The sequence below is a fragment of the Tachysurus fulvidraco genome, chromosome 1 (genome assembly GCF_022655615.1).
Source record: "Tachysurus fulvidraco isolate hzauxx_2018 chromosome 1, HZAU_PFXX_2.0, whole genome shotgun sequence".
NCBI classification, from domain to species: Eukaryota; Metazoa; Chordata; class Actinopteri; order Siluriformes; family Bagridae; genus Tachysurus; species Tachysurus fulvidraco.
The window spans coordinates 37,291,321-37,314,512 of record NC_062518.1 but is presented as its reverse complement, the minus strand read 5'-3'; the positions used below and the strand labels follow the sequence as shown (position 1 = coordinate 37,314,512).

Genomic DNA, 23,192 nt, shown 5'->3' with positions numbered 1-23,192 from the left:
TGGATTTCCTTTTCTTACTTCTTTCTTAATCCATGGTTCTTATTGTAGCACAGAAGGTCAAATTATTAGTGTTGTGCTCAATCTATTTAATAGTGTTATTATGTTCATAATAATAATAATTCAATTATAATTCATTTATAATTTGATAATAACGTAGCTTGATTAAGTATTAACTCGGATTGAGATTTCCACATTATCTTGTAATGTTTCAGCCTGGAACTGAAATGGACCTATTTGTGACCGTACATTCTGAGTCTAATCCAGATAGATAGATAGATAGATAGATAGATAGATAGATAGATAGATAGATAGATAGATAGATAGATAGATAGATAGACAGACAGACAGACAGACAGACAGACAGACAGACAGACAGACAGACAGATAGATAGATAGATAGATAGATAGATAGATAGATAGATAGATAGATAGATAGATAGATAGATAGATAGACAAACAAACAAACATGTGCATCAGAAGTCACGTGATAAGATGAGTGACACGCACCTGTGTGCAATTATCTGAATACCTGCATGTCGTCTTGTAAACAACACACAATTGTCAGCTTCACGTTTAACACTATGGTGCAGTTTTGTGTACACTCGTCACATCTAACCCCAGTTAAGTCCGTCTCAGTTAAAGTTTGTAACAGTACAAAATGTTTGTGAAACCCTTCTTTTAATGCACGTGTGTATAAATACAAACCAGAGAAGAAAAATGTGACGTTATTTTCATTAGAATACATTTTAGTTTAGCCCCGTTTCCATAATACGTAAGTATTTTGGACACCTATTTCTTGGTGCGTTAATAAGTACAACGCGTAAAAGCGTCTTTGGCACATATCGCAGTGCGCATATGTAAGAAGGAGGTGGTGATTTGGGACACGGCCCACGTTCAGACTCGCCCTGCCTCCCTGAGCTCTCCAAGAAACCCGGAGAAATCCTCAGCCTGGACCTCCTACACCACACACCGAGCTCACTGAGCCCTGAGCTTGTCCCGCACACACGCCTAGTTTCGCCCGGTCGCCATACGAGCCCAGGAATGCCATGGCCACTCAGCCCAACCAGGACTACTTCCGCTCGGTCAGCAGCGAGTCCACTACCTACATGATGGTGCCGGCGAGCGGCCGCAGAGAGTCTCCGTCCAAGCTGTGGCTCGCCATGGTGGTGATTGTGGTGGTGGTGCTGCAGATCGCCTCCACCACCGGACTCTTCCTCTACTTAAACATGTCCCTGTCCCAGGTGAGCGCATTGTTGTGCACTCCTAACTTTTATACAAGCCTGGAATAAGTTGTGTCTTGTATTTTCTTGTATCTTACTGACATCCAAACCTGTGCAGGGCTTCATTTGGTACACTTTTCTAATGTTGAACTTTGTAAGTGTGTGTATATATATATATTTTTTTCAGTTCAGTGACAGCGTATACTTTACATGTGTATACATTTTTTTTCAAAGCTATTTGTCAAGTTGTCATAAAGTATTTATTAACCCTAGCTTTTCTGAGTCTTGCACTGTCACCAAAAGTGTAGTAAATTGTACCTGATTTTTTTTTTTTCATTGCTGTATTAGCCTTAAAAATACACCGTCTTTCTGGAACTGCAAACATAATGGAAGAATGAATGCAACTGATATAAAAATATAAGTTAACTAAATGGATCATAATTAACTTAAGAGCTTCTTAAGGTTGCGCATCTGTACATGCACCGTTCTACGTACAAAAAAGTATAAAATAGTCTTGAGGGTATAAACTCAGCAACTAGGAAAGGTACAGTTTAGTACAATTTTCCAGGAGAAAATAATAAGATAAAAGTATTACTTGCATGTCATGAGACACTACATTTTCGGATCTCTTCCTTATTACCGTCACATTTAGACCGAAAGGAAAGTTTTGATGGCTTATCTTTCACTTCAATAAATATATTTCCCTGTGTATGCTTTTCCCATTAAAAAAAAATTTGATACAGCAGAACAGATACAAATGCTTCTTCATGCTTCCTTTTTTTTGTGATTCTGCCAAAGAAAGACTCCAGACAGTTGAAGCATGAACCCTTGAGGAACGCTATAAATCTGTACACTGGATACTTTCTAACATTTGTAAAAGCTTAGATCTGTAACTGTCTTTGTCATTTGTAGAGATGCACTTTTGTGATGTGAAGTAGGAACTACGGTATTGTTTTGTCAGATTCAGAGCCGTGGTTGTTTTGAGCTGTTTTCGATCAAAAGGGACTTTTCCCTGCTTTGCCAAGAGATAGCAACGATTTTTATTTTTTATTTTTTTCAAAAATAGACATTGTGGTTTGGGAGAAAACTGCTGTAAGCAAGTGAGGCTACACCAAGGACTGTTTTGGTTTAGGTCATGAAGTGATGTGTTATCTCATCACTGTTGTCTTCACCGTCGCATGATAATAAGTCATATTGGGATACAGTTCACTTAGAAACTCTAGATCTGGTTTCACCTTCACAAGATAAAAAAACCTGAATCAGATTGTAAATATGTTGTCGATTGATTCATCATGCACCGTCATGTTTAGTGAAACAGTGAAGGAAAAGGGGAAAAGAGATCTGACACAATGACAGTAAACAGTAGAAGAAGATCAAAAGGAAAGAATCTCACATAAGGTTACGGAGCTTGACTTATTTCTGTCTACTTCCTGCTGTCCAATGTAAACGCGCTTGCCAGAATGGAGTCAGTCTGCTCTTAGGTACGTCATGGTGCTGGACCAAGCTCGTGACTAAGCCTGTTTGCTGCTGAGTGTGACTCTGGTGCGCCCACTTCCACATGCTGCTGGGTTTTTTGTTTGTTTTTTGCAAGTCAGCACCCATCGGAGGCTTTCGTCATGCCACATCGCTTCACTCCAGGTGCTCTGTGAGAGAAACCTTCACCAACAATAACAAAAAGTTGCTGTAAAATGATATCCTGCGACTGGTGTTTGGATTTTTCCTCCCAACTCTGTCAAACACTTCTGTGAGTTTTTATTGCCAAGATCACAGAAAAAAATGTACGCCATCAAATGTTCAGTTTATTGTTCTTTCTTTCTTTTCTTCTTGGTCTTCTCTGTCAGTCTGAACTTTTGGGTTTCATGCAGAAGCGTCCTTATGCAGCTAAATTTGGCTGTCTTTCTTTATGGATTCATGTTACGCCAAGTTAGCTAGCCCCAGGCAGGGCCTGGATGTTTCCCAATGAGACACAAGATTTAATCTAAACACCTTCACAGAGTCTAAAATAAAACACAATTCTGCTGCTCACACTGAATATTCATGCGGATCTGAAGCTGTTTATGATGTTCGGTTAATTCCTTAGAAGCCAGAGTATGCAATACTTTCAAGCACACAGACGGTTTTTTTTTTATCCCTTTAATTAACACACACTATTAATCTATTTCTAAGTAAAATAGACATTTCATGTGAGTTTTGTTTACTTGAGTGATGAAGATAATCAGATTTCTAAGAATAAGAGCAAAGAATAAAGATTACACAATCATGAGATTGAAACACACCCACATATACACACACACAAACACACACACACACACACACACTTTGTATTCCTACTCATGTGAAGACAATCCACTGACATGTTAATTAATGCTACTAATCAGTAATTAATGCTATGCCTCAGTAACTAAAAGTAAACATTTATGCAATTTTAGGTTTTTCTTTTGTTCCTCATGTGGACCAGCTGCAACCTAATGAAGGGTCTTTAGAGCTAATGTAAATATCCCGCGCTCACACACGGCGTAGCGGCCAGATGGGACAGTCTACCAGCACTGTTGTTCTAGAAGCATGTAAACATCTCTGCTCAGGCTCGAGTTATCACAACTTGTAAGAACAATATTGGCAAAATAAAAAAAGAAAGTCGCTAAGCAGTCATCCGGGGCGCTGCGGCACAACACGAACAGATAGATGCTATCTCATTATTAGGGCCCATTAGGAAGGAACGTCACACAGAGCAGGTTCTTCTCGCTTCTCATAGCTTGCTCTCTCGTACTGGAAATAATACCTCAGGAAGATTTTACCATCATATCGCTCATACTTTCCTTTCTGGCCCGATGAAGGCTGGACAGGCTGCATTTTTTCCAGACCAAGCAAGCAACATAATAAGATTTAAATGTGTTTGTTAGAACATCGAGAGTGGCTCGTGTTTTGGTGTAAATTTAAAAAACTCAGGGAATTACTACCTCTTTTATCTCCACTGCCTTAATAGGACGTTTTTTAATTGTTTTTGGCTGCTGAATATCGGGCTGATTCCACTGTTAGTATGCCTCAAGCATTCTGTGTGATGAACCCGAGCTGAAGACAGACAGACAGACAGACGGACAGACAGAGTCGTGAGCCATTCGGATAACACCGTTTCTTTGAAATCGCCTTACAATGACGTCTCAAAGGGGCCCGTTTCCCACTGGCCATTTAAGAGATTTACGAGCCAGTGAGAATAGGAAAAAGAAAGGAGATTAAGTGTAAACGGATGGTTTCCTGTAGCAACACACGGGTGATTCTTTTTTTTTTTTTTTTTGTCATCAGCTTTCTGTCTCGTGTGATTGCCTTTGTGTCTGTGCACTCAGGTGTGGGATCTGGTGTTATGGAGCTGCCGAGTTGGCATGTTAAATAAATTTCACTCAAGGATTTACAGGGAAGCAAAACTTAAACACTCACTACACCTCTGAGGCTTATCAGTAGCCACTCCTTGTTGTGCAGTGATTTCTGAGAAACACAGGGATGAAAGGAAAAATCTCTACCCGGAAGGCTTTCCAGTTGAATTATATACTGTAAAAGCCCTGAACCACAAGTTGTAAAATATGCTTAAGTGCCATGTCAATATTTTGAGTTAATTTCTCAAGTCAACTTGTTACTTTCACCACTAACACTTAAGTTGCCACTGACACTAAACTCCGTGACGGACATAGCGGTTAATTTGCCATTTAAATTTGACCTACTAAATCACACACATCACACAACACACACATTTAGGTGAAATCTCTATATTAGGATATATAAGAAGTAGATGTTTATTCCACATAAGCAACCTCTGGCAGCACAGTGAACAAGATTTATAATCTGCTCGTCAATACTTCAGAGATTGTCGAATCAGAGTAAATAATATAATAACTTAAGTTAAAGTAACGAGTTCTAATGTTGAAATGAAGCAAAAACACATTGCAATAACAAGTTATGCTTTTGTAATAGCAAGCTATTGAGTCACTTGTTTACAACTTGATCTTCAAGGCTTCCGGATTATGAGACTTGAATATTTGAATAGAAACAATAACGCATCAGTTATTATCCTTTACATGATACAGTGACGTTAAATAATTATTAAGCAATAGTTATAATCCTTTATTGAGGATTATTAATGATTAATATTGACATTTTAGCTTTGCTGACAGTAGAAAAGGCTTCAAATGCTTTTTACTCTTCAGATAAATAAACAGGGTTATGCATAGCTAAATTAATTTTAAAAAAAAAGATGATTGATTGAGTGTGTTTGTCCTGCATGCACAGACAACCTGCTCTCCCCCAGGCTGAGACGAGCTGGAACAGAGAGGAGTGCAAGAGCAAAAAAAACGACTCCTTCTGACATCACAGTAGGAATTAGTGGGGAAAAAACCCAACAGAAAAAAGTCATACATTGACAGCATGACTGAGAGGAAAGGAGACAACCTGAGAGAGAAAGAGAGAGAGAGAGATCCTGGCATGGCTTTAAGTTACATGACTGGTTTCTCTTTTTAATCCTTCCCCAAAAAGTAGCGATATGTTGAGTGAAGCATAAAGTTCAGCAGTTGCAGGTCCACTCCACTCTTCCCCCGGCTCCACAAACCAGGAGTAACACTAGAGCATTGTTCCTCATTTCCTGCTACTCTCTCTGGGATCAGAAATCCTCACTCACCCTTTCTGGACCCCACACTTTCATCCCTACTACCTGCATGGTACTGCTGCTGATTTTATATATAGCACTTTGTATGTACATCCTACAGTATCTTTTACTACCGGTACATGTTATGCATTACATCGGGTTATAGATCTCGCCACACGGTTACGATAAGGAAGCACGACTAGCTGTGGAGTTCTGCTGTAACATGTTTTGTTCGCTCTTAAGGCACAGGCATGTCACCGATTAGCGACACACAATAATAAACCACACCTTGGATAGTGCTATCAGATACCAGCACACAAATATAAATCCAATGATGTTGTCCTGCTACTACTTGAAGAATTACTTCTCCTTTTTTTTCCAGCAAGCATGAACTTGTACAACCAGGGTGTACTTGTCAAGTAGACGGTTAAATATTAAAGTGGCTCCAGGAGTTTGGCTTGAACCATAAAAAAAAGTTAACAGTTCTACCAAAAATCATAACTGTAGCTATTACAAGAAAACCACAAAGGTCTTTTGTTTTTTCTTTTAAGACGTCAGTGTGCTCTGCACTTCTCAGACAATTTTAAGTCTATACACGTAACTGAAAAATACTGCTCGAGCGCATTATTAAGGAGGCTGATTTCCTGGAAAGCGATGAGGTCGCCTTGCAAAGCACAAACCAAAAAGTTCGTTTTAATTGAGGGTCTGTTCTGTTCTCAAATCCCAGCCTGAAAAATCATGACATGACCCATAAAACTGGCCTCAGATCAGCCCTGACCTACATGCTGCAGGGCTAAAGCACCCTCATTAGCTGCCTGATTCACATCGCTTGATTTGTGTAACATCATTGGTTCTGAAAAAAAAAAAAGACCCCTTCACCCTGCATGGCCTCTCCGTCATGCTCTGGAGGCAGCTGCTGAAGAATCATTAAGAGCAAACGCCAACCGTGACGCGGAGCAATTTCTGATTCTGAGCTTCAAATTGCATGCAGACCTCCTTCCTTGATCATTTGCAAAGATTTGTGAATGTGGATGAAGAGAAAGGAGGGAAAAGGACCTGCCTCCAAGCGAGGTCATTAAAACTCCTCCACCCTTCGAGGATGTAACAGCTCTTCAGGTCGTTAAGTCGAACAAGCCCTGACTCGATTTGTCCTAGAACGTCCTTACAGAAAAGGTCAAGAATTGTGTTCAAACTGACCACAAATCGTGTCCCGGGTTTCAGACTGCTCCCTTGTTAACCGTCCCTGGAGTCTTGTTCGGATTGTTCTTTGATTGTTGTTCAGAATTTATTGGGTTAGATTCAGTGACAGCAGAGAACAAAGCAATCGGAGTGGGTTATAGTGTATCTTTAGCCAACCACACATTGTACCACAGATTCCTCTTGGTTCATGTCTCTAGAAGTCTAAATAAGATCATGGGAAGGAAATGAAACACTTTTCATGCTGCTACAATTAAAAAAACGCTACACATTGCATACATTTTGCGCTTAATACCAAAAATATATTTTTATGTATTTCATTCAAATCAACATTATATATATATATATATAGATGAGCTGGAATAAATAAAATCATATATAATGTATTCATGTGGTCTATTATTCTGTATTATGTTGTCTGTTTATTTTCCCTGTAAAGCTAATTTCATTTATTTGATGCCAGTTGCATTTTATTGCAATTCCACTGTATTTCCTTATTATTCTATTTAATTTTTAATCCATTTTGTCTGTTTTTATCTGACACTATTTCTGTAACAACAAAAGCATTTCACTGCATGTTGTACTGTGACTGATGTGACATATGTGACAAATAAAATGTGAGTTTAAATTCCGATCGCAAAAACAACATGCTATATGGACCACCTACGTCTTTTCTGCTACTAACTGTGCTTTATGTTTGCATCCAAAGCATTTTTACAATTGCATTTTATTCAGTACAGAGCTGTGTACTGGTCGGCGCTGCACTGCGAAATCATTACAGCGTATTGAACTGTGCGTCTTCGCCGATTTCCGTCTCGCTCTCATTTGCACGCATCTTCTTTATGTAGTACTGTGTAGTGTACGTAGTTCTGTGTTGTTTTTTTGTAGTTCTGTGTTTTTATGTAGCACCAGGGACCTGGAAGAACGTTGTTTCCTTTCACTGTGTACTGTGTCAGCTATATATATGGTTGAAATGGCAGTAGAAGCTTCATTTGATGATAAAAGGTGACGATATTTCCACATTGTAGATTGATGCATTGCAGGGTAAAGAGTGAAGAGAAAAAATGGACCGCGTGGCACTTTACGATGGTTATTATCCAAATAATCTCTACAGTTACCAAAAAAAAAAACAGAACTAGTTATAAGGTTGAATATTCGTCTTTTACAAACTACAAGAAACTCAGCTTGATCACTGAAAGCGTTTTGTAATTGATATATTGACAGGTGAAGAACCAAGGAGTAACAGAAGAGCTGCGATGTCTGGGATTGCTAAACGCCCTGGATAAAAACCAGGATATTCCTGAGGACCTGGCCAAGCTCTTAGGAGAATCCTGCATCAAGCTGGCTGAAGGCATCAAGGCGTACATCTCTAAGGTGAGTTTACATCTGGAACTGGTTAAGAAGCACAAGAGCTCCATAACGCAACCCGTGAAGCCCGATGCGCCCTGATTGTAGTCAGCCCCGTTTATCGACAGACTTATCATTATTCTGCCTTTTTTTTTTCTCACAATGTTCAGATCAGCACTTTTTAAATAATAAGTTTCACTCTTGTGTTTGGGCTCGGTGGCAAAAACCAGTAGGCGGTTTCTAGTTAATCTCTTCATTACTGCTGCCATAAATGTGTCAAAGCAAGTCAGTCATTTCTCAGTGCATAAAAATCTGGATCCATGACTCGTTAATTGCTTTAAGGCATTTCATGCTTGTGACTGAATTTGTCAGCGATATGCCAAGTGAGTCACCAGTGTGCCCTCTTCATGAACCACTTCACTTCCAGTCCCAGTCCCAGCTTGAAGGGAACTTCTTGGATTTCCACTGGAACGTCTGGTTAATCCTGTGTTCAGTGATTTCGTGTTCTGTCCTGTAGAAATGGACACAGAGCAAGTTTTTGTCAGGATGAGGTGGAGGATGTGTAACGACACACATGTCTAACCACATGTGTGTGTTCTGTAAAAATGCTTTTATCCTTTAAATGTCTTTAGCACCAAATCAATTTCTTTTGTTTACTCTAGTCCAGCACCTCCATTTCTCCACACTTACAGACTTTATGACGCATGTCACCCCCTCCCGCTCTGTCAAATCTTTCGCTACTAATTGAGTGAAGCTGCAAACAATTTATTGGTGCTTCGAGACTGAGGCATTTGCCACTTAATTCAAAACACATGTGCCATTTTCAGGCTGATGTGGACGCAATTATGGCTCCCGAAAGAATACCCTGATCGATGTATGGGTCAGCAACTGGGAAAAACAAACAAACTTCACGAGGACACACATATATATATTTATGTCCCTGATGCAAGAACAGACACAGATACTTTATGTAATGTATGGGTGGATATGCATTACTCTGTGTATGCATTACTCTGTGTGTGCATTTGCTCGTGTGCCTACATGAGTTAGCAAGTGAGATTTGGCTTAGATAGAGCAAGAAAGAAACAGGTCCAGCAAGCAGTAGGAATGAGAGAGAGGGAGGAGAAGGAAACAGAGACAGAGAAACAAAACAACTGAGCAGAAGAGAAAACAACTGGGGCATTGAGTGAGAGAGAGAGAGAGAGAGAGAGAGAGAGTGTATGTGTGAGAGAGAGAAAGAGAGAGAGTGAGACGGAGAGAGAGAGTGTGTGTGTGTGAGAGAGAGAGAGAGAGAGAGTGAGACGGAGAGAGAGAGTGTGTGTGTGTGTGAGAGAGAGAGAGAGAGAGAGAGAGAGAGAGAGAGAGAGAGAGGGTATGTGTGTGTGTGAGAGAGATAGTGTGTATGTGTGTGTGTGTGTGTGTGAGAGAGAGAGAGAGAGAGAGAGAGAGAGAGAGAGAGAGAGAGAGAGAAAGAGTGTATGTGTGAGAGAGAGAGAAAGAGAGAGAGAGTGAGACGGAGAGAGAGAGTGTGTGTGAGAGAGAGAGTGAGAGAGAGTGTATGTGTGTGTGTGAGAGAGAGAGGGTATGTGTGTGTGAGAGAGATAGTGTGTATGTGTGTGAGAGAGAGAGAAAGAGAGAGAGAGAGAGAGAGAGAGAGAGAGAGAGAGAGAGAGAGAGAGAGAGAGAGAGAGGGGAATGTTTATTAAGTATAGACCTTCAGAATGTTGAGAATGCCAGCACACGTGGTAGTTATTACTAATGGATTGAAACAAGAAAAAAATCCCGGTCTCACTTTTACATTATTACTTATAGCAGAGTGTGAGATTATACTAACGCCCATTGAACACCGCCCAGTCCTATTGTTCCTGCTGCAATTATTGTGTCCTGTGCTCAACTTTGATCTAAAGCCAAAACAAAGATCTGCTGCTCAGCTTTAATACAGAGAGTTTTTCTATCAAACCCTGCACACGGACCAGAAACTAGCAGTTGTAAACGCACCAGAATGCACCGGGCCGTGACTCGTGATAATATCATTCTTCCTGTGCCAGGTAATATCATGAACACTGAGTTCACCTGAGCAAGCAAGAGCGAAGGAGGAGCCTGACAAAGCCCTCTGAAAATCCCTAAATCCAGGCTCCATTTCCCCCCCCAGTTGTTCAATGGGACTTTTTGTCTCTTTATCCTGGTCCCTCGTTTATCTTTGATTCAGACTATTGACTCATTAAATCATAGAGGAAGCAGTCCTTCTTCAAACATGGAGAAATTCTGAACCTGAAAAAAAACCAAAAAACAGAAGAAAGCCCATTCTGTATAAATGTCTGAAGCAATGTTCAAGTGCAGCAGGAAAATCCTAGTAAAATCAAATTCAGGAAATAATAATAATAACAACAACAATAATAATAATAATAATAATAATAATAATAATAATAATAATAATAATAATATGTGTAAACTGTATCTCTTCTGTTAAAAGCATTGTAATGTATAATAATGACTGTTAATATCCAGTTATGAACCATAAGTCTATACCACAGCACTGTTATAGCCTCTTAAATCTGATTGGTCAGAGGGTGATGATCAATTTTCTGAAACAGCAGCTCATTTTACAACATTAAATATAACAATAAATGTGTTAAAATGATATAATATTGCTCCAACTTGTTGTGGTCTAAGAGGAATAAAACATTTTAGAAAGCACTTATTGGAAAATAATCAACTTTGGAATGTTACCAGAAACTCAACTAACAAGTGTTTATACTCTAAAATGCATCGAAGTGTGCAAAAGTTTGCATCCTCCTGGATTTCTTGCTTAAATAATACAGTGTATATACAACAAAAGAATGAATTGGAGGTTTATAAGATAAAAGATCTTCAAAACGACAAAAAGAACAATCTCTAGAAAGTGGTTTTGTCAGACTTGACCTCAAGTGCATGCGAACCTTTGAACCCACTTACTATTGAAATCTTAATCTACACTACATGACCGTTTCAGTTATTTGTGATCGTAAAAGAACATCTGTAAAACATAACACACGAAATTCCTCTGCATGTATCCTAAGGGTATACAAACTTTTGCACTGCATCCACTGTTTTCTCACCTTCTTTTAAAGAAGATGTAAAACAAAGGTGCAATGGGGCTGTGAGCAAGAGACATTTGGGGGAAAAGGGACAAAAAAATAGAAAGAAACACAAAGCCATGGAAGGAAAAAAGAGAAGTTAATAAGGTGATGGAGCCGGGGCCGGCTGGCGCTCTCGTGTTGCTCTGCTGTGGAGTACGCGAAGGCTCGTCTCCTGCCAAAAATGTTCTCGCAGCGCTCGAAGCTGGTTCTACTTAGAGTCAGATTTCACTAACCCACTACAGCGACCTTCTGCGGGAGAGAGGCAGCGCGAGAGAGCTAGATTTAAAGGCAGCTTTAAAATGTTTGGAAGCCGCCATGACAGTTTTGTGTACTGCCAAGGCCGAAGGCAAACTGTCATGTCTTTAACACCAGCATTAAGTGTCGAAAAGTCAAATGAAGGGATCGCTATGTGCAGCGAAGAAACGAGTACAGAAGAGAGAGAGAGAGAGAGAGAGAGAAACAAGATCGAAAAATCAGAAGTGTGTATCAGAGCAACAACGAGGTCTCTGCTCAGGGGAAGCAGAGCGGGACGCCGTTTCGGGTCGACTTCATCCTGACTGACCCACAAACACAATACGCAAATACACAGTGTATCAACACACACATACCTGTGCGTGAGACAGAAAATCAGGGTTTTCTATTATGCAATTATGTTTTCATTCATTTAATCAACACAGTTATCAGTCTCAAATCTCTCGGTGCATTCCACAGCGCAAAGTCTGACCATTTGAGATTTATGGTTAACTCAGTCACACTCTTCCTGAAGCACAGCCACTGTTACTTATTAATGCCTCGCCTTAAGAATGCACAGTGGAGGAAGTCATCTAGAAAATAAAATTGACCCCAAACCCCAATCTCTCGCAGACATTAAGGAATTAGATTAACTGCTGAGCTCAGGCACAGAACAGGCTAAATAGTTTTCTCAACAGTGTGTGTGTGTGTGTGTGTGTGTGTGTGTGTGTGTGTGTGTGTGTGTGTGTGTGTGTGTGTGTGTGTGTGTGTGTGTGTTTGTGTGTGTTTAGAGAAACACTCCCCAGCACCTCTGTCCATCTCGCACGCTTTGCGGTCAAAGGTTTCGCGCCGAGTTTGTTTATTGTTTGTGTTGAGGAGCATTTGTAGTTCCTATTCCTGACCTCGTCCATCAACATCTCACAGTTTACAAAACAGCTGTTTTCCCTGCACATTAATTCTCGTTGTTTCCTGTCTCACTTCCTATAAGTCCGGCAAGCAAAAACTCAGGCATTGCGGATTTCAAAGACTTTACATATTCATGCATGCGGCACAATTAACATTTTTTTTCTGGACCGAATAATGAAGCATATGTAAAATGAGGCAGGTGATAACGATAGAGATCATCAGAACGTGTTACAGAAAGCAGAGGTCTTCTCTATTTTGTTCATATTAATCCACTTATTACACGGCTACTTTACCAACAAAGTCATTCATTTGACAGAATATTTATTGCCGAACAACTTCTAAAATAGTCCGTCAGGAACACATAAGTATGTGTAGCCTGTTTGGGGTTTCCATTTAAGGCAAAGTGAAACACACAGTTGAAATTCTTTAAGATGTTGATCTTAACGGACTACGCTGAGTGACACGAGAGACACGGACATCTGCATTTTGTACTACAGAAATCGCAAAACCCCTGACTGCTGAGGAAATCAGAATGGAGAATTCCCATAGAAACGTTTGATTAGAATAGAAGGTATAAACACAACAATGAGTAAAATTCGTGAACATCGATTCACACCTCTCCTAAACACCAAAAACAAGGGATGTAGTGCTCCAGTCAGGGAGGTGGACTTGAACCAAACACTAGTTAATGATTTTAAATGATTAATTACAATTATCTATCTATCTATCTATCTATCTGTCTATCTATCTATCTATCTGTCTGTCTGTCTGTCTGTCTGTCTGTCTATCTGTCTGTCTGTCTGTCTGTCTGTCTGTCTGTCTGTCTGTCTGTCTGTGATACTTGAGCCTCAGCTTGGACTTGCTGAATGTTCAGACTTAAATTGGATTTGTGAGTCACAGCTTTCTAGATTTTCTTCTTCTGTTTTTCACCTGAAACTCGACTCAGACTCACATACTGTACTTAACATTTGAGATTCAATTCTGACTCATTTACCAATGTCTTGAGACTCCTCTTCACTGATGCCCTGATCAGAATCCTTTATTAGTGATTGTACACTTGACTCTGAATCAGTCATATAATATAAACTTGTGACTCACTTGTGTGTGACTTAAAACTTAAGACTCGCATGATCTATGAAATGAGACTCAACTCAGATTCAGACCTCCGCTTGAAACTCGATTTAGAGTTACGAATCCAAGACTTCTGACTCAACTCGGACTCACATACCAACCACTTATCACTGACTCGAACTCCCTTATCTCGACCCTCGACTCTATTTGTTTCTTTAACAATCAAACTACACTGCTGCAGTCTACTGCTATTAATTATTCCCTTCCCATGACTCCTTTGTGGAAAGGATTTGATGCGAGTGACATCTTAGGGATTTTGGGCTCGACTGGGACATAGGAGTGAGTTCACTCACACTCAACATGAACAAGGCAAAGGGAATTGATTACAACACCGAACGTGACAGCGCTGCAGCTAAATCTGTGTCATTAAAGTACAGACAGCTTGTGTATACGTATATCTCAACAGCTACAATACATTCACAGCATATCACAATATAAAATTAAAAGTGTTTGACGAATTTGTCAATTCGGTCGGAGTGGAAGTCCAGAGGTGAGCGTGCCTCAGTCCACTGTCTCTCTTGCTGTCACGAGGAGATTATGTCATTTTAGCGTGTGCGTAGGCGCTTCTGTGTCTGATGAATAGTGAGACAACTTCGCGCCAACATCAACAGAGTCTCCATAGTGCACTCACACAGCGTGCTGAAGGCTAGACGGAGAAAAGGAAGAAAAGACCGAGGGAAAGGGGGGAGCTCTGCATCTGCAGGAGAGAACAGAAACAGACCATAAATAGAGACTGATAATAAACTTTAGTTAAGGAGAAAACGATTGCTTTGCAGTTTAGAAAGCACACGCTTGTTAGGAATAGACCAAATATTTTACAATTCTGGTACAAACTAATCACAGGACTAGTGTTTTTTTTTGTTTGTTTGTCACTGTAACAGCTTTTTTTCTACACTGTGTAGAAAGAATGAAGACCGGTTTCTAATCCAGTATGTAGGAGTTGCGTTACCGAGCTTTAACATGCTACTTAGTAATTTCTTGAAATTCGATACTTAGAGAAGACATTCTTTAGCCCTTGAGCAGTTTTTTTGGTGTGTGTGTGTGTGTGTGTGTGTGTGTGTGTGTGTGTGTGTGTGTGTGTGTGTGTGTGTGTGTGTGTTTCTTTTCTAGTCACCATTTTGTTTTCCCACCATTATGCACTGGGACTTCACTTTTAATACCAGTATGAAGACGTACGTGTGTTTCATAGTCATGTGTCTCACAGCATTGTGCTTGGCATTAATTCCTCTTTCCAAACTTTTAGATTCAGACACCTGCAAGACATTAAACACACGTGCCTTTCTATGAATTCTCCTACAGTTGTGCTCGGGACTGTACTGTAAGTGGACATTTAAGTATAATGCGAGCATTTCCATTTAGCTACAGTATGCACTCAAAAAGTCATTAAGCGTGTGATTAGTTCAATCGGATGTTTCCATGTGGGGTTAAAACATAATGAAGTCATGGGTTGAGGCTGGCCTTGAGGCATTCAAAAAAAACACAAGCCCATTATGCTGAAAGTTGCTGGTTCAAATCCTGGTCAGCTTGACAGGGACAAATGCACTGGATACTGGAAGGTGACTAGTATAAAATATCGCTGTCACAGGTTATTGCAAATTTCACCCCCCTGACCAAGACAAAACCCCCCAAATAAACTTCAGGCATTACCTCAGGCCCCAGTTTCTCCTTTTTGCATGTGTTGCTGCAAAAGAATTTAATTTCTATTGTATATTTAACTCAAAAATACAGCTGTAATGTTGGCAAGCCTGAGATAAACCATAACAGCCCAGAGTAACAGGGAATGCGTGAGAGACAGAAGACAGGAGGTGTGTAAGGGGGAATAGGAGAGGCTCAACAAACTGAAATATACTGTGTTAGGTTGCATGGAACTGCCTGCCAGGACGGAGACACAAAGAAAACAGATAAAATATCCTCGGATGTATAAGACGGTCAGGAATGTTGATGAGTCGTGTTGCATGTTGTGTGTTCTCTGTGCTTCATGTACTGACTGGATACGTCTTATCTGTCACAGGTAACAGAGAACATCATCTCCAGACAGACATTCCAAGGTGAGCATTAAATTGTTGTATGTTAATCATGCTGTAAAACTAAATACAAACGAACCCCCGGCTTCCCTTCAGGCTCGGGGTTCGTGTTGCCAGTCTTGTTTACTGATGTTTCTTTCCTACTGCAGAAGCCAGAACCCTACCACATAGTTACAACACTACAGGGGCGAAGTTTGTGACACAGAGACCTTCAGCCCACCTTACACTCAGCAGCCTACAAGGTGAGCCATATCTGCTTTTGCTAAGATTTAGTCTTGCGTAATTGTCTCAGCTGGTAAAGGATTGTTGTCTACTTTATATCCAATTCATTTTTTTCCCTTTGTGTTGAAGAGTAAATAAAAAGTAGACTTAAAAAAATAGACTAAACACACACTTAAAGGAGTTGAAGCACAGTGTTACAGTATTTAGTACTTTCACACAATGTCTCGTTTGTCAGTGGCGGAAAATGGAATCCAAACTGAGTTAGTTAGGTTATAAATTATTTTGGGGCTGGGCTTGCGATTTTAGTTCTTACACAACCTCTTAGTAATCATTTATCCGCCATCAGGCTTCGGTTTATGTGCAATGAGTTTATTGTCATGTGTACAGGAAAAAGTCTTTTACACTGTGCAATGAAATTCTCTGTGAGATAAATTATAAGGTCATAAAGAAAAAAATGAATGAAAAAAAGACAAGATGTAAGTTACAACTTTACAAAATTACTATATTGACAGTCTAGTTTTTCTTTATTTCACGTGAAATGCTGATTTTTATACAATGATACAAATACATATGACACTTTTTCTTTTTTATGCACATGTAGTGCAACAGAAACACTGCAACCGATCATCTATGTAGGAAGGGATGGAACGATGACTCTTCCCTGTCAATCACAGAAGCAGTAGCCAATCATGGGCCTCTGTGAGCATGTGTATGTGGAAGAGGATAGATTGCTCTTGTTACAGCATTAGCAGCAGTTTGAACAGATATATTTAGCTCACTTCATGTTACACAGGTGACCAAATTGGGAACATAAAGTCACTTTAACACACAGCAACCGCCTGTGTTTTAGATATGTTTAAATGTTTGGAGTTTTTTTGCCTTACATTTAGTCCCTTTCTCTTTCTGTGCATTATAAAGTATTATTCTGTATCGTTTCTCTATTTACACAATCTTTGGCACTGAAAGGCTTTCTCAGTGTTTTGTGTTTTTGTGTCATCTTGTTTTAATGTTATGTACAGAGCACTCTGGTGCAAACAGAAAGTTTATCTGTCAATGTCATTGTGGAAAACGAGCATCCACCAGCGAGAATCCTCGGTTTGGGGTCACGACAATTCAGTCATAGTGTAAAAGTAGCAGCAACTGATTTAGTTTGAGGCAAGAGTGAAAATAAACGCAGTTTGATATTCTTTTCATAGCTTTCCTGTTTTGTATGAGGACAGTGTCAAATGTGTTTTCGCTAGAAATATATTTTTAAATCACATCCAGATTTGCAGAATTGGAAGGTTTTATTTCGAAATCTTTAAGGACGTGCTCTCACCATGCGATCCAGATGGAGGGAAAGGTTTTACACTTCTCCCTGGTCGGATAGTAAGGCTCGTGCCAAAATATTGCTTCAGTGCATAGATTCTTATTCAGTAATGAGATAAAAACGTAAATTTCCAACATTTTAAAATGAGTTTTTACTTATTTATTTATTTTTCCCCAAGGCTTTTAACAACTATTTCATTTCGGAAAGAAGAAAAAATAAATCATCTAATGTACGGATTCATGGTTTTAAATTTCATTTGTTTCTGAACATATTAACAAGTTTCTAAACGTTTTATCCCTCTAAACCAGCTGATCTTTGTTAGCCAGCAGTGTTACACGCATATGCAAAGCAAGCCAAAAGGACCGTGTTTCCACACCATGAGTCACAAGCATGATAATTAAACTGAGAAAGAGTTGAAGCTGGAGTTTCACTTCCTCAAGTGTTTTCCTGTTTAACTGCAAAAATATGCACTGATTTCACTCAAAACAAAAATGTTGACAGGCAGTAAAACGTTGTTCTATAGCATATATCTTAGTAATCTCACTTACAGTCATGTATTAAGTTCAAACCACTAAAAATGCCACAACTCTGCAAATGTTTATATCACAGAGCGGGCGATGAAAGCTAAGCGCTAATGTAGACATCTGCTGCTCATCTGCACACTTCTTTCTGTGTCTCAGGCAGCTTGTAGTTAAGAAACTGGTGAATCTCGGAATATAAGTCGTGGACTTGGTCATGAGTGAGCTATTGATCGTTATTGAGGAATTCTGCTTGTCTTGTTTGGATAACCTCCCATTATGTCTCCCACACACACACACACACACACCCACACAGTCCTCTCTCAGACCATTCTCCACACTCCCTACTCGTCCTGAACTTTCTTTCTCTTCTTTGTCTGCTTTCTGTCAGCCTCAAATCCATACCTTCCTCTTAAGCGCTAATCCTTTATATTTATCACTCTGCTGTGCTCAGCTCTGTTCTGTCCTCCTTACATCACACCGCTTGTTTTCTTCAGTCTCTCCCTGCTACGGCATCGCTAATGGTCACCTCATTAATAAAAGTTGGACCGTCTTCAGAAACATGGTGTAAAAGAGTCTTAAACATGAGTCATATTTCTGCATTAACATGATTATCATTAACTAAAAAAGAACTCTTAAGTCGATTTTGCCCCCTCTCAGACGGCGTGAAACAAATCGCACGTTGTTTCCATAGTAACGGACGTCTTGAAAGACAGACGACACATAAACAGATGACACTGTTAATAGGAAATCTGCTGTGAGATTTTTATTCAGAAGAGACTTATTCAGACTTTTATTCAAAGAGACGTTTATTCAGTGTTTTTTTTTTTAAGTAAGGAGTCGCCAGTGTCAGTAACTTTAGGAACAGTCGGAGGAAAAGCAGCAGATGTTTTACCTTTCTAGTTCCACATTATCCACATTATGTATTTTTAGCAAGAATAAACCATATTGCCCTTTTTTAATATGAAATATTCTATTAATATTTGTGTGATTTGTGTTATAATTGTGTAATTGTGATTTTCTCTGGTTTTATTTATGTATTGTACCAATTTTAAACTCGGCATATGTGAATATCGGGTAAAAACCTGATCAAATATCTCATGCCTCTACACACGCTTTGAAAGTTTTATTGTTTTTACCTGTAACGTATCTCTCTCTTCCAGGTACCACCCCTCAGTATCCGAGTCCGCAGGCGGACCTGCACCAGTCGTGTCGCCACCCCGTGCGCTCCTGGGGCAACCAGAGCTTTGGCGCCCACCTGCACAACATGACACTGGCCAACGGGCGTCTCCGTGTGCCTCAGGACGGCCGCTACTACCTGTACGCGCAGGTCTACTTCCGCTACCCGTCTCCCAGCGAGGGCGAGCAGAAGGGCACCAGCCATCAGCTGGTTCAGTGCATTTACAAGAAAACATCATACCTGAGGCCCATCCAGCTGTTGAAGGGTGTAGGCACCAAGTGCTGGGCTCCTGACGCTGAATATGCCCTGCACTCCGTCTACCAGGGAGGTCTGTTCGAGCTACGTGCCGGCGACGAGGTCTTCGTGTCCGTCTCCTCCCCCTCGATGGTGCACGCCGAGGACTCCTCCAGCTACTTCGGAGCTTTCCGACTGGACCTGTGAGGACACATCAGAGACACTGCGCCGAGGTTACATTACCCAAGAGGCATTGGGAGGATTTGGTTGTCTCTCGCGTGGTCCCAGGAGACAGAATAGACATTGCATTGTTTTCATTTTCTTTTAATAGATTGACATTTTTTTATATATATGTGAAGGAAGAGGTTCAGACGATTGGACCCCCTTTTATAAGGCGGAAGAATGTATGTATATTTTTAAAAGCACATCTAAGATGTGGATCTTGGAAACAGTAGCAAAAAAAAAAAAAGGATAGGATTGCCAGAACTTTGGGAGGCTTCATCTGTGCCAATCGTATGGATGTCTGATGTACGAGGAGAAAACGGGCTTTCGCCTCAGGCCACTGGGCATCGGAATTTAATGCATTTTTCAAATCTATTGAGATGCAAAAAGAGGAGAGGCTTATGCTGTGCAGATGCAGGAATACTCTGTGGACAGTCAAACCAGTGGAGCAGCATTCAGTCACAGATAGAGACTTAAAAACAGACTTCTCTAAATGGATGCTCTCTCTCTCTCTCTCTCTCTCTCTCTCTCTCTCTCTCTCTGTCTCTCTCTCACACACACACACACACACCCAAACACAATGCAGAATGCACTTATTTAACGCCAGAGATGTGGGCACATGAGATGAGATTCGTTGATCTTTCATTTAGTATTCAGACTCAATAAATCAAAGTCACTGACTTGTTTACTTTCGATTACACATAAATCATACTCTCCCACTTAAGTCACGCTTTCTAAAAACAGCCCCGCCTCACTCAGCCAAACACAAACACACCCTCGTTCAACATGAACGCAGCCCACTCAGCTTGGACATCTGCAATTTAAAAAAAAAGTGTATGAAAGTTAAACAAACAGTGTTCTGTACAGTTTAAATGTCACACCCGTGGCCTTTTAATGCTTTGTTTTCTTCAAAGCAGAGCATTCACAGGATCACAAACATTTTCAGTGGAATGACATGTATGTAACCTTTCCTTCTTTCTTTCTTTCTTTCTTTCTCTTTCTTTCTCTTCTCGGCTGTGTGGCTGTGTGTAAATACAAATATACCTTACATGGTGGCTATTTAAATTTTCAGCACGCCTCATACAGTGTATTGGGAGTAAATAACGCAGGAGATGTGATCTCACTTCCGACCTACTGAGGTTCTGAACAGGCAGAAGACTGAGAAATCCACAGGACAACGTCTCTGCCAATACACAATCATTTGATGGACAACAGAGTACGCGTGAGGCAATAATGTGTCATTTAAATGGCTGAATTCTTGATAAAGGGCCAAGTTGGACTTCAATGTAATTCTTTTTCTTCCTGACTGGACTCCAGCCTGACGTTTCCCTGATAATGCCACTATTCTCAAGGCCTTAAAACCAACCGCTTCCAACACACAATACACACAGGAGTGAAATGCACAGCCCAAGCACTTTCTGTTTTCTTTCCCAAGGACTTTTCTGTGAGCCACAATAGACGTTATAAATCATCATCTCCATCTGGGACGACATTTTGGAAGGAGTAAATGCATCAAGGAGATGTATTGTGCAACAGGAATAATCGATTGGAGCGAGCGCGAATGCGCATTATCAGTCATCGTAGAGGCAAATGCCGAAGTGCCTTTCAGTGCTGCATTGATTTGAATGTGTTAGCGTGCAAGTCTGTTGGACTTGGTCTGCACAAGCAGTATAACAGAGGTTATGGAAGGGTGCTAAAAGTGGTTTGGCAGCATGTTACTAGCTTGAGCCTCAAACATTTAGCCTAGGATTTACAACCGGCTTCCAAAATCTCAGTTATCTTCAGCACAGCACACTCGGGTCCATGGCTCATCAAGTCAGAATCGAGGAACTAGCACTGGCAAGGCTAATTGGTGAGCACATAAAAACACAACACAAAAGTACAGCTGAAAACTGGCATGCATGTCTGTTCCACGCTTGGGGGAAAATAAAATAAATAGTTCTCCATACCAGCAGATGGCAATAGTCCGTCTTCATGATTACACTGTTCAGTTAGTTTCCCCATCTCATACTACTGCAGTCAATACTTTGTCATGATCATACTCTGTCTACTGAGTAGGTATCCTGACTTCCTACATTAGCATATGATTTATAGTTGTGCTTTAATATTTGTGACTCTTTGCTACAATAACAGGAGATACATCAAAACCTAGTAGTAGTCAGGACAAACACAAATGGAATATGTAGAGCAGAAAAATCCAAAGAATGAGAAAGGACGCCAAGTAAGAAAAACCAGCATTTCTTCCTCCAGGCAGCAGATACTTATCCTGTGAATTTGTTTGGTGTTGTGGCCAATAAAAAAAAAGTGCAGGGTGTTGTTTATTATTTATGCTTTCACGTGGAGACGTTTCTTCAATCGATATATGCCAAAAGTTTGTGGACACCCGACCATCACATTCATGCGTTTTTACGAGGAAATTTAGTACAATGTCGTACGTTTCAGCTGTATGTTTTCCCTTCACTGGAACCGGGAGACTCGAACCTGTTCTAACATGACCGTGTCCCTGTTCAGAATGTGAGCTTCTAACCTTAACCCTGGGATGAACTGTAACACTGACTGAGCCCCAGGCCTCCTCACCTGACATCAGTGCCAGGGCTGAATAATCACAAATCCCCACAGCCATGTCCCAAGGTGTAGTGGAAAGCCTTCCCAGAAGAGTAGAGGTTATTATAGGAGTAATGAGGGATCAACTTCATATTAATGCCCCTGATTTTGGACATATGTTCATTTGTTTGTGGTGGTCAGGTGTCCACATCCTTTTAGCCAGGTAGTGTATAGGATAATGTTTGTTTTTTTTATTCTCTTATCATGCTAGGACTTTCCTGCTTGGTCTATAGCTGAACACACTAGCCCAGCTAGACACTTGTTTTGTGTATAGTTTGCTTGTCACTTCACTTCCCCTGTACAGAATATTCTTTTCCATGCCACCAATCGAACTGGTGTTGATGGGAACCAACCTTACAGACAAAACTAGGATAGTTATCCACTCATACATAATGCCCTCAAACGGCCAACAGTCAGCTTGGTGTATCAGGGTCCTTAATAGAAACAGTCACATCTGGTTGCACAGAAGCCCGAGAAGGCCACATGTTTGCCCAAGACTAACCCCACACCAATCTAAAGCACATGTAGCTGTCTGAGCTTGAGCTTTTTAGAATTTTGCTGTGGAATACTGGCTAAACACACAAACTCCACTACAAACACTACACTCTAGCCCTTACATTGAGTGTTAGTGTGTGGCAGGTAAAAGGTCACCATGGACAGGCTTAAGCAGTTACACGCTGCAGGATCCCCACAGCTTTAAACAGATTCCAGACGGGATCGCCTTCTCAACAGACAGCGAGGAACCAAATGTGAAAACGGTGTAAGAAATGTGTCTCAAAGTGAATGCGTGTTTGTTTGTGTGTGTGTGTGTGTGTGTGTGTGTGTGTCTTGGAGATGATTGTACAAAATAGTAAATGCAATTCACAAAATGCCCCAATCTGAAATGTTAATGAACTGTTTGTGTTTTATTTGAGACCGGACTGCGTTGCGGTGAAGTTTTGGTTGGGTATTTTTTAGAAAGAAAAAAAAAATGAATGTAGTCCGAACCCCGTGAGCAATACAGAACAAAGGGGCTTTTGTTTTGCTTCTTCTGCCCAGGGCTATGTGTGGTGGTGTTTTTTTTTTTGTTGTTGTTTTTTTTCTTTTCAAATTGTTCAT

At 40.4% G+C, this 23,192-nt stretch overlaps 1 protein-coding gene across 1 annotated transcript; it reads left to right on the top strand.

The window, feature by feature from the left end:
• The first annotated feature begins 839 nt into the window (after positions 1–839).
• On the top strand, positions 840–23,054 carry tnfsf10l (TNF superfamily member 10, like). The gene is made up of 5 exons (XM_027178408.2): positions 840–1,241; positions 8,272–8,421; positions 15,793–15,829; positions 15,955–16,047; positions 19,018–23,054. Exons 1-5 carry the CDS (start codon positions 1,047–1,049, stop codon positions 19,473–19,475), a joined length of 933 nt encoding a protein of 310 aa, XP_027034209.2. The 5' UTR covers positions 840–1,046; the 3' UTR covers positions 19,476–23,054.
• Positions 23,055–23,192: the final 138 nt, after the last annotated feature.